Consider the following 12620-nt stretch of genomic DNA (forward strand, 5'->3'; position numbering starts at 1 on the left):
ACACACACCCCCCCCCACCCTGTGCAGCCTCAGCTCACACACACACACACACACACACACACACACACACACCCCACCCTGTGCAGCCTCAGCTCACACACACACACACACACACACACACACACACACCCCCACCCTGTGCAGCCTCAGCTCACACACACACACACACCCCCCCCACCCTGTGCAGCCTCAGCTCACACACACACACACACACACACACACACACACACACAGACACACACACACACACACACCCCCCCACCCTGTGCAGCCTCAGCTCACACACACACACACACACACACACACACACACACACACACACACACACACCCCCACCCCCACCCTGTGCAGCCTCAGCTCACACCCCCCCCCCCAACCTGTGCAGCCTCAGCTCACACACACACACCCCCCCCCACCCTGTGCGGCCTCAGCTCACACACACACACACACACACACACACCCCACCCTGTGCAGCCTCAGCTCACACACACACACCCCCCACCCTGTGCAGCCTCAGCTCACACACCCCCCCCCCCCCACCCTGTGCAGCCTCAGCTCACACACACACACACCCCACCCTGTGCAGCCTCAGCTCACACACACCCCCCCCCCCACCCTGTGCAGCCTCAGCTCACACACACACACCCCCCCCCACCCTGTGCAGCCTCACCTCACACACACGCCCCCCACCCTGTGCAGCCTCACCTCACACACACCCCCCCACCCTGTGCAGCCTCAGCTCACACACACACACACACACACACACACACCCTGTGCAGCCTCAGCTCACACACCCCCCCCCCAACCTGTGCAGCCTCAGCTCACACACACCCCCCCACCCTGTGCAGCCTCACCTCACACACACCCCCCCACCCTGTGCAGCCTCACCTCACACACACCCCCCCCACCCTGTGCAGCCTCACCTCACACACACCCCCCCACCCTGTGCAGCCTCAGCTCACACACACACACACACACACACACACACACACCCTGTGCAGCCTCAGCTCACACCCCCCCCCCCCCAACCTGTGCAGCCTCAGCTCACACACACACACCCCCCCCACCCTGTGCGGCCTCAGCTCACACACACACACACACACACACACACACACCCCCCACCCTGTGCAGCCTCAGCTCACACACACCCCCCCCCCACCCTGTGCAGCCTCAGCTCACACACACACACACCCCACCCTGTGCAGCCTCAGCTCACACCCCCCCCCCCCCACCCTGTGCAGCCTCAGCTCACACACACACACCCCCCCCACCCTGTGCAGCCTCACCTCACACACACGCCCCCCACCCTGTGCAGCCTCACCTCACACACACCCCCCCACCCTGTGCAGCCTCACCTCACACACACCCCCCCACCCTGTGCAGCCTCACCTCACACACACCCCCCACCCTGTGCAGCCTCAGCTCACACACACACACCCCCCCACCCTGTGCAGCCTCAGCTCACACACACACCCCCCCCACCCTGTGCAGCCTCATCAGCTCACACACACACCCCCCCCCACCCTGTGCAGCCTCATCAGCTCACACACACACACCCCCCCCACCCTGTGCAGCCACATCAGCTCACACACACACACCCCCCCCACCCTGTGCAGCCACATCAGCTCACACACACACCCCCCCCCACCCTGTGCAGCCTCATCAGCTCACACACACACACACACCCCCCCACCCTGTGCAGCCTCATCAGCTCACACACACACACCCCCCCACCCTGTGCAGCCTCATCAGCTCACACCACCACCCCCCCCACCCGTGCAGCCTCATCAGCTCACACCACCCCCCCCCCACCCTGTGCAGCCTCATCAGCTCACACCACCCCCCCCCCCCACCCTGTGCAGCCTCATCAGCTCACACCCCCCCCCCCCCACCCTGTGCAGCCTCATCAGCTCACACCACACCCCCCCCACCCTGTGCAGCCTCATCAGCTCACACCACCCCCCCCCCCACCCTGTGCAGCCTCATCAGCTCACACCACCCCCCCCACCCTGTGCAGCCTCATCAGCTCACACCACCCCCCCCCCCACCCTGTGCAGCCTCATCAGCTCACACCACCCCCCCACCCTGTGCAGCCTCATCAGCTCACACCACCACCCCCCCCACCCTGTGCAGCCTCATCAGCTCACACCACCCCCCCCCCCACCCTGTGCAGCCTCATCAGCTCACACCACCACCACCCCACCCTGTGCAGCCTCATCAGCTCACACCACCCCCCCCCCACCCTGTGCAGCCTCATCAGCTCACACCACCACCCCCCCCCCCACCCTGTGCAGCCTCATCAGCTAACACCACCACCCCCCCCACCCTGTGCAGCCTCATCAACTCACAAGACAACCACCCACCCCCCCACCCTGTGCAGCCTCATCAGCTCACACCACCACCCCCACCCTGTGCAGCCTCAGCTAACACACACACACACACTCTGTGCAGCCTCAGCCAGCAACAGAATCACACACACACACGGCATGCCACACACACACTGCAGCCTCAGCCAGCAACACAAAAACCCCCATACACACAAAAACATTCTTCTCACCTGCTGTCGGCAGCACGCAGGCACGTGGACCCGGTAATGATCACAGCTGCTGTCACCGCTGAACTTTCGGCCGGCGCGTGCAAAGCAGTTCTCACTGCACAACAGCCACTGGCCAATCACAGGCAAGCATCTGAGGTCATATGCAGCAGGTGCTTGCCTCTGATTGGCAGGCGGCTGTTATTGCGTTCTGCATTGAGAACTTCACTGTGCGCGGCAAAGACAAAACTGTAAACTGAAATAGATAACTGGCAGCTGCGGCCCCTGCACCGGTCGCCATCTTTACCAGGTCCACGGGCCTGCGGGCCGCAAGAAGCCCCCTGAAGGGCCGCATGCGGCCCGCGGGCCGCGTGTTTGAGACCCCTGCTTTATAGTATCCTCTCCCCTGTCTGTCCGGACCATGTACAGGATCCCCTCCTCTCGTGTGACCAGACCCTTTATAGTATCCTCTCCCCCGTGTGATTGGACCCTGTATAGTATCCTCTCCCCTGTCTGCCTGCACCATGTACAGTATCCTCTCCCTTCGTGTGACTAAATCCTCTATAGTATCCTGTCCCCAGTCTGACCGAACCATGTATAATATCCTCTCCCCTCGTGTGACCGGACCCTATATAATATCTACTCCTCTCGTGTGACCAGATCCTGTATAGTATCCTCTCCCCCCGTGTGACCGGACCCTTTATTGAAACACTAGTATCCTGTTATAAACAGCAGAGTACCTCACTGATATTACTGAGTGAAACTTTTGTAGCGTCCCCTCCCTATCTCTACGGCTGACTTTGTCCTCTCTCCCGGCTGCTCACTGTCGGCAGGTTGTGGCGTTCAGTCTTTCAGACACAATGAATTTCAGGCTTTTTTCAGAAAATTTTAATATAAACCAGATTCCTTGGTTTGGTGCAGTCACAGCTCTACGGAGTAGGACTCCCGGGTGGAAGGAAGTCTCGAATTGGAGACACATCTCCTCGGGGTAGGGCTCCTGGGTGAAAGGTAGTCTCGGTTTGGTGGAGTCACAGCTCTACGGGGTAGAGCTCCTGGGTGAAGGACAGTCTCTGTTTGGTGGAGCTGCAGCTTTACGGGGCCGAGCTCCTAGGTGGAGGGCAGTCTTAGTTTGAAGCAAACACAGCTCCTCGGGGAAGGGTTCCTGGGTGGAGGGCAGTCTCGGTTTGATGGAGACACAGCTTTATGGGCAGGGCTCCTAGGTGAAGGGCAGTCTCGGTTTGATGGAGACACAGCTTTATGGGCAGGGCTCCTAGGTGAAGGGCAGTCTCGGTTTGATGGAGACACAGCTCCTCAGGGTAGGGCTCCTGGGTGAAGGACAGTCTTAGTTTGATGCAGACACAGCTCCTCAGGGTAGGGTTTCTGGGTGGAGGGAAGTCTCTGTTTGGTGGAGACACAGCTCTATGCGGTAGAGCTTCTTGGTGAAGGACAGTCTTAGTTTGATGGAGTCACAGCTCCTCGGGGTAGGGTTCCTGGGTGGAGGGAAGTCTTGGTTTGGTGGAGCTGCAGCTGTACGGGGCAGGGCTCCTGGGTGGAGGGCAAGCCCTAACAAAGTGCAGTGATGAAGATTTGCCCCTCTCTTGTCCTGCTCCACTCACTGTGAGGTTTGGTTGAGCTTGTCTTCATATTTTGTGGTTCCATTACTGAATGTGTGGAGATACGACGCTGTCTCCAGGAAAGTCTGTGGACAAAGATGTTTGCCGGGGTGGAGAGATGGGGCTGATGTCACATGGTCAGAGTTCACTGTGTCCCGGACCCCTCGTCACCTCTCGGTAGCCCTTGCGCTGCTTGACCCGGTATGTGAGCAGAGAGGAGTAGTTGGTGAGGAGCGCGCGCCAGTAGTCAGAGACGTCCTGCATCCTCAGGTGCTCGCTAATGAACTGACGGCCCCTGCACAGAGAACATCACATTACAAGGGGCGTCATCAGGGGAGGGGAGGGGGGGCAGATATGGGGGGAGTCCTACCTCTCCGCTATCCTCCGAGCTTCATCATCATTCTCCTTCACAAACTCCAGCAGCTCTCTGCCCAGAAACCAGAGAAAAGTCAGAATGAACGCGGGAAGATAGGCGGTACGGGATAGCGATGGGGGAGCGGCGGTGGGGACGGAGCAGATACAGTGGCATGCAAAAGTCTGGGCACCCCTGGTCAGAATTACAGTTATTGGGAACAGTTAAGAAACTTTAAGAGGAAATGATCTCTAAAATTCATAAAGTTACAGATGACGATTCACAAAAATATATATATTCATCTATTACATGTTAACCCTTTCACCCCCGGCATGTGTTCACCTTCCTCGCTGCAGCGTCACATTATAAAGGTGACATCTTTGGATCTTCAGTGGATCCCAGGGATTCAGGCATGGTCGGGGACTCGGGCACGGCGGGAAACTCTGGCACCGCCGGGGATTCAGACACCGCCGGGAGACTCGGGCACCGCTGGGGATTCAGACACCGCCGGGAGACTCGGGCACGGCAAGAAAGAAAAACTCGGGCACCGCCGGGGATTCAGGGGACTCCCGCCAGGGGACTCGGGAACCGGCGGGGGACTCGGGCACCGCCGGGGGGGGGAACTTGGGCACCGCCAGGGATTCAGACACCGCCGGGAAACTCTGGCACCGCCGGGGAGACTCTGGCACCACCGGGGGGGGGTGACTCGGGCACTGCAGGGGATTCAGACGCCGCTGGTAGACTCGGGCATGGCGAGAGACTCGGGCACCGCCGGGGATTCAGACACCGCCAGGAGACTCGGGCACGGCGGGAAACTCGGGCACGGCGGGAAACTCGGGCACCACCAGGGGGACTTGGCCACTGCTTTTTCATCTCACATTGGATTTCACAAAGGTGAAACATTAGGACGAGATTTCTTGTGTTTATTTGTGAAAAATTTGGGAGTTTGGTGAAACTCTATGTCCCACAGAATAGATAAGTCCCGTCCCCCGCTCGTCACTTTATGAAGCGTCCCTTTTTGTTGGGCAGTTACAAGGGTCAGAGTTTATCAGAAATTTCTCATTTTTCCAACAATTTACAGAACCATTTTTAGGGACCTCATCATGTGACTACAGTATTTTTTGGCAGCAGCGCAGGGCTCGGGAGGGAAGGAGCGACATTTGATTTATGGAGCACAGACTTTCCTAGAATAGTTTGCAGGCTCTATTTGCAGAACCCCTAAAGCCATAACAGAAGTAACCCCCACAAGTGACCCCAGAGTGGAAATTACACCGCTCTGGGAGTTCATCTTTTGTCATATTTAGTGCTGATTTAGTGTTTGGAAAGCACCCATGATGTCAAATACAGTGAATGTTGCAGAGTTAAAAACTGCAAATAAGCCCTTCTACTGTTCAGGACATTGTAGTGCCCAGTACATTGTAGTGCCTGTAAATTGTGCCTAGCTCGTGCTTCTCGCGACACACAACCCATAAATTAGACTCTCCTCACTATAACAATGCCAAACATGTGGATGCTAACTGTAATTTATGCACATTGTGGGGCTCAAAAGGGAGGGGGTATTTGGATTTGGGAGCACAGATCTGGCTCTTCTCTCATTAGTGCTCTCTTTCTTAGGGTGTCAGTCTCGGTGGACGCCATGTCTTGTAAGTTTGCAGTTCTGCCGTACTCCTTCCATTTTTGGATCAAGGATTGAGCAGTGATCGGTGAGATGTTCAGAGCTTGGGCTATTTTCTATAACCTAACCCTGCTTTCCTCCTCATTATCTGACCTGTCTGGTGGGTTCCTTGGTTTTCATGCTGCTGGTTGATCCCTGACCTGTCTGGTGGGTTCCTTGGTTTTCATGCTGCTGGTTGATCCCTGACCTGTCTGGCGAGTTCCTTGGTTTTCATGTTGCTGGTTGATCCCTGACCTGTCCGGTGGGCTCCTTGGTTTTCATGCTGCTGGTTGATCCCTGACCTGTCTGGTGGGCTCCTTGGTTTTCATGCTGCTGGTTAATCCCTGACCTCTCTGGTGGGCTCCTTGGTTTTCATGCTGCTGGTCAATCCCTGACCTCTCTGGTGGGCTCCTTGGTTTTCATGCTGCTGGTCGATCCCTGACCTGTCTGGTGGGTTCCTTGGTTTTCATGCTGCTGGTTAATCCCTGACCTGTCTGGTGGGCTCCTTGGTTTTCATGCTGCTGGTTGATCCCTGACCTGTCTGGTGGGCTCCTTGGTTTTCATGCTGCTGGTTAATCCCTGACCTGTCTGGTGGGTTCCTTGGTTTTCATGCTGCTGGTCGATCCCTGACCTGTCTGGTGGGTTCCTTGGTTTTCATGCTGCGGGTTAATCCCTGACCTGTCCGGTGGGTTCCTTGGTTTTCATGCTGCTGGTTGATCCCTGACATGTCTGGTGGGTTCCTTGGTTTTCATGCTGCTGGTTGATCCCTGACCTGTCTGGTGGTTTCCTTGGTTTTCATGCTGCTGGTCGATCCCTGACCTGTCTGGTGGGTTCCTTGGTTTTCATGCTGCTGGTTAATCCCTGACCTGTCCGGTGGGTTCCTTGGTTTTCATGCTGCTGGTTGATCCCTGACCTGTCTGGTGGGTTCCTTGGTTTTCATGCTGCTGGTTGATCCCTAATCTTCTCACACAAACCTCTGAGGTCTTCACAGAACAGCTGTAGTTATACTGAGGAGAGATCACCCAGGAGGAGGCGATGTGCTGACTATGTGACTTCTGGCGGCGACTGGTCAGTCAGGATTGTATTTAAGGGATCAGACTCCGGGGGCTGAATACTAATGCACATAAGAATGTTCAGATTTATATGTATAAAATATTTAGAAATCCCGGAATCATTTCCTCTCACGTCACAGACACTTGTACTCCGCGCCGTGTCACAGACAGATAAGGTTGTAGGTTTAATGAGAAAAATGTGGAAAAAATGAAGGGTGTGAATACTTTCTCAATGCAGAAATCTTTGGCCGGTGACTGAATCTTTGTGATTCGTTCTGGTTTAACTAAAAGGATTGATCGGATTTCAGTGACTGTTGGATTCTCCACAAAGGGTTAAACACGGACAGTCATGTATGGGGCGGGTATCGCGTCCGTCACTTCCCTGGCATGAGGAATCATAGAGAAACGGCTGCGGATCCTGAACGCGTCACAAATTTCTGGTCACCCCCTTTAATTAACCCTGAAAGTCTCCACTTCACTGACATCAGAAACAGCGGCCTTCAGAGCTGAAATCACGATTCATCACTGGACAGATTCCTGCACCTAATAACTGTGTGGGGGAGGGGTGACGGGGTATACAGGCGGATATACACGGGGGGCACTTACCGCACGTCGGACAGGTCGGGGGACACCGGAATATAATGCACCCACGGCTCCAGACGATGGTAGAAGAATTCCTGCCACTCATCTCCCACATGAAACACCAGGGAGCCGCACAGGAAGAGATGCTTCAGCCGGAAACTGGCCGCAACACCCCGGAAATTAAAGAGGTACCTGCCAGGAAGAGGGACAGAGGAAGGCTAAACCGAGGGGGAACGGGAGGGGACTGAGGAATGGGGGGGGGGGGGGGTCACAGAGGAACAGGGGGTATACAGAGGAATAGGGGGTATACAGAGGGGAAACGGGAGCAGACGGAGGAATAGGGGGTATACAGAGGATAAACCAAGGGGAACGGGAGGGGACGGAGGAATAGGGGGGGGGGTGTCACAGACAGATGAATAGGGGGTATACAGAGGAATAGGGGGTATACAGAGTGGGAACGGGAGCGGACGGAGGAATAGGGGGGGGTGTCACAGACAGATGAATAGGGGATATACAGAGGATAAACCAAGGGGGAACGGGAGGGGACGGAGGAATAGGGGGGGGGGTGTCACAGACAGATGAATAGGGGGTATACAGAGGAATAGGGGGTATACAGAGTGGGAACGGGAGCATACGGAGGAATAGGGGGTATACAGAGGATAAACCGAGAGGGAACGGGAGTAGACGGAGGGTATACAGAGGAATAGGAAGTGTACATAGGGTATGCAGATGAATAGGGGGTATACAGAGTGGGAACAGGACTGGACAGAGGAATAAGGGATATACAGAGGAATAGGTGGTATACAGAGAGGAAAAGGAAGTGTAAAGAGGGTATACAGAAGGTATAAAGAGGGTATACAGAGGAATAGGGGGATACAGAGGGGAAAAGGATGTGTACATAGGGTATACAGAGGGTATACAGAGGGTATACAGAGGAATACAGGGTATACGAGAAGGTATACAGTGGAGAATAGAGGGTATACGGAGGGTATATAAAGGAGAACAGGGCGTATACAGAGAGGAATAGAAGATATATGGAAGGTATACAGAGGGTATAAACACATGCACAGGGCGGTGGACATACTTGAAGGCACAGTGATCCGTTAATGGAACTTCTTTTGCCGGCGGTCGCCCCAAAGTGTCCTGTAACAAGAAGAAGCCTTTGATAATAAGACTGGACATCTGGGCGGGGCCACAGACTAACGGGCGGGGCCACAGACTTCCGGGCGGGGCCATGCACAGTTGAGCAGGGACATAATCAGCTGAGTGGCAGTCGGCAGCCGTGACTAATGAGAAGCTGTGACCGCGGCTTTGGAGGAGTCTTTACCTTCTCGGACCTCCAGGCCTGGTTCTTGGTGTATTCTGCATCCACCAGGTCAGGATTCTCCCGGGACAACAGAATCAGGGGGTCTCGCTCTGGACTCGTCCTATCAGGTGAATGAGAAGAGAAACAACTGACGACAAATGTAAAAGAGTCCAGAAAAGAAGGAGAAGGAGACGCGGGCGTATGAGGAGCGAGGAGAGGAGATGTGGGTGTATGAGGTGAGGAGATGTGGGTGTATGAGGAGTGAGGTGAGGAGATGTGGGTGTATGAGGAGTGAGGTGAGGAGATGTGGGTGTATGAGCAGCGAGGTGAGGAGATATGGGTGTATGAGGTGAGGAGATGTGGGTGTATGAGGTGAGGAGATATGGGTGTATGAGGAGCGAGGTGAGGAGATGTGGGTGTATGAGGAGTGAGGTGAGGAGATGTGGGTGCATGAGGTGAGGAGATGTGGGTGTATGAGGAGCGAGGTGAGGAGATATGGGTGTATGAGGTGAGGAGATGTGGGTGTATGAGGAGCGAGGTGAGGAGATGTGGGTGTATGAGGAGCGAGGTGAGGAGATGTGGGTGTATGAGGAGCGAGGTGAGGAGATGTGGGTGTATGAGGAGGGAGGTGAGGAGATGTGGGTGTATGAGGAGCGAGGTGAGGAGATGTGGGTGTATGAGGAGTGAGGTGAGGAGATGTGGGTGTATGAGGAGTGAGGTGAGGAGATGTGGGTGCATGAGGTGAGGAGATATGGGGTACAGATATGAAGATGGTGGAGACAGAAGAGCACGGACCCCCGCACTCTGTCCTACCTGGACCCTCTGAAGTAACCCTTCGGAGTCTTCTTCTCCCATGGCCAGCGCTCAGCTGTCCTAACAATCACAACACAGGGAGATCGGGTGAGGGGCGAGAGAGGACGAGGAGCCCCATGACCCGCACCAGTCACCGTCTCACACTTACCGATCCAGCTCCTCTCGCATTAGGTCCCAGCGCCCCAGTCCTGTGGGATAGATGGGCCACACAGCGGGGCCACCCTCCCAGAATGTCCAGGCTGGATACATGATGTCCTGGTAATCTGGTGTCTGGAGGAAATGGGGCAAAAGTGAGAAAGCACGTGATCGGTGTTTACTCCCCTCTCGGACACATCCCGCCTGTAACCTCCAATGTACCTGCCCGTCAGCTCCCACCTCGTCCACGTCCCCGCCTGTCACCTACAGTGTACCTGCCCGTCAGCTCCCACCTCGTCCACGTCCCCGCCTGTCACCTATAGCGTACCTGCCCGTCAGCTCCCACCTTGTCCGCGTCCCCGCCTGTCACCTACAGCATACCTGCCCGTCAGCTCCCACCTCGTCCACACCTGTCACCTACAGTGTACCTGCCCGTCAGCTCCCTCCTGTCCACGTCCCCGCCTGTCACCTACAGTGTACCTGCCCGTCAGCTCCCACCTCATCCACATCTCCGCCTGTCACCTACAGTGTATCTGCCCATCAGCTCCCACCTCGTCCACCTCCCCGCCTGTCACCTACAGTGTACCTGCCCGTCAGCTCCCACCTCGTCCACGTCCCCGCCTGTCACCTACAGTGTACCTGCCCGTCAGCTCCCACCTCGTCCACGTCCCCGCCTGTCACCTACAGTGTACCTGCCCGTCAGCTCCCACCTGTCACCTACAGTGTACCTGCCCGTCAACTCCCACCACGTCCCCACCTGTCACCTACAGTGTACCTGCCCATCAGCTCCCACCTCATCCACATCTCCGCCTGTCACCTACAGTGTACCTGCCTGTCAGCTCTCGTCTTGTCCACGTCCCCGCCGGCCACCTACAGTGTATCTGCCCGTCAGCTCCCACCACGTCCCCACCTGTCACCTACAGTGTACCTGCCCGTCAGCTCCCACTCGTCCACATCCCCGCCTGTCACCTACAGTGTACCTGCCCGTCAGCTCCCACTCGTCCACATCCCCGCCTGTCACCTACAGTGTACCTGCCCGTCAGCTCCCACCTCGTCCACGTCCCCGCCTGTCACCTACAGTGTACCTGCCCGTCAGCTCCCACCTCGTCCACGTCCCCGCCTGTCACCTGCCCATGAGCTCCCGCCTCGCTCACATTCCCGCCAGTCACGTCCAATTTACCTGCCCGTCTACACTTGCATTGTCCACATTCCCACCTGTCTCCAGGTTCCTGTCAGGCACCGTCTGAACGTCCCCAGATGTCTGTTCCCAGCTCACCCATGTTTCAGTCCATCATCTAACGATGGGAAGTGTCCGCGCAACCGGAATATCTCACCTTACTGAAGGAGAAGATGGGGACGACCGGAGACATCCAGTGAGGAACCTGAGGGTAATCCCGGACATTGATCACCATTTCCATATCCGGCAAATCTGGCAGGAGATCCAGAAGGAAGTGCTCCACCCCGCTACATCTGCGCGAGAAGAGAGACACGTGACCACGGGTGACACAGTAAGGGAAGACTGACAGCAGCAGACACGACCACAGGACACACAGTAACAGAAGACTGACAGCAGAAGACACAACCACAGGAGACACAGTAACAGAAGACTGACAGCAGAAGACACGACCACAGGAGACACAGTAACAGAAGACTGACAGCAGAAGACACGACCACAGGAGACACAGTAACAGAAGACTGACGGCAGAAGACATGACCACAGGAGACACAGTAAGAGAAGACTGACGGCAGAAGACACGACCACAGGAGACACAGTAACAGAAGACTGACGGCAGAAGACCCGACCACAGGAGACACAGTAACAGAAGACTGACGGGAGAAGGCACGACCACAGGAGACACAGTAACAGAAGACTGACGGGAGAAGGCACGACCACAGGAGACACAGTAACAGAAGACTGACGGGAGAAGGCACGACCACAGGAGACACAGTAACAGAAGACTGACGGGAGAAGGCACGACCACAGGAGACACAGTAACAGAAGACTGACGGCAGAAGACACGACCACAGGAGACACAGTAAGAGAAGACTGACGGCAGAAGACCCGACCACAGGAGACACAGTAACAGAAGACTGACGGCAGAAGACACGACCACAGGAGACACAGTAACAGAAGACTGACGGGAGAAGGCACGACCACAGGAGACACAGTAACAGAAGACTGACGGGAGAAGGCACGACCACAGGAGACACAGTAACAGAAGACTGATGGCAGAAGACCCGACCACAGGAGACACAGTAACAGAAGACTGATGGCAGAAGACACGACCACAGGAGACACAGTAACAGAAGACTGACGGGAGAAGGCACGACCACAGGAGACACAGTAACAGAAGACTGACGGCAGAAGACCCGACCACAGGAGACACAGTAACAGAAGACTGACGGCAGCAGACACGACCACAGGAGAAACAGTAACAGAAGACTGACGGGAGAAGACCCGACCACAGGAGACACAGTAAGAGAAGACTGACGGGAGAAGACCCGACCACAGGAGAAACAGTAACAGAAGACTGACGGGAGAAGACCCGACCACAGGAGAAACAGTAACAGAAGACTGAC

At 56.1% G+C, this 12620-nt stretch overlaps 1 protein-coding gene across 1 annotated transcript in view; it reads right to left on the reverse strand.

The window, feature by feature from the left end:
* Positions 1-2802: 2802 nt before the first annotated feature.
* POGLUT1 (protein O-glucosyltransferase 1) overlaps positions 2803-12620 on the reverse strand; it is a 42290-nt gene continuing 32472 nt past the window's right edge. The window contains exons 4-11 of the mRNA XM_075334826.1: positions 11375-11510; positions 10054-10175; positions 9906-9965; positions 9114-9213; positions 8871-8929; positions 7811-7978; positions 4517-4573; positions 2803-4441 (exon numbers count right to left, since the gene is read on the reverse strand). Coding sequence (XP_075190941.1) covers positions 4285-4441; positions 4517-4573; positions 7811-7978; positions 8871-8929; positions 9114-9213; positions 9906-9965; positions 10054-10175; positions 11375-11510 — 859 coding nt within the window. The 3' untranslated portion in view covers positions 2803-4284. The remainder of the gene's footprint in view (positions 4442-4516; positions 4574-7810; positions 7979-8870; positions 8930-9113; positions 9214-9905; positions 9966-10053; positions 10176-11374; positions 11511-12620) is intronic.

The sequence above is a fragment of the Anomaloglossus baeobatrachus genome, chromosome 2 (genome assembly GCF_048569485.1).
Source record: "Anomaloglossus baeobatrachus isolate aAnoBae1 chromosome 2, aAnoBae1.hap1, whole genome shotgun sequence".
Taxonomy (NCBI): domain Eukaryota; kingdom Metazoa; phylum Chordata; class Amphibia; order Anura; family Aromobatidae; genus Anomaloglossus; species Anomaloglossus baeobatrachus.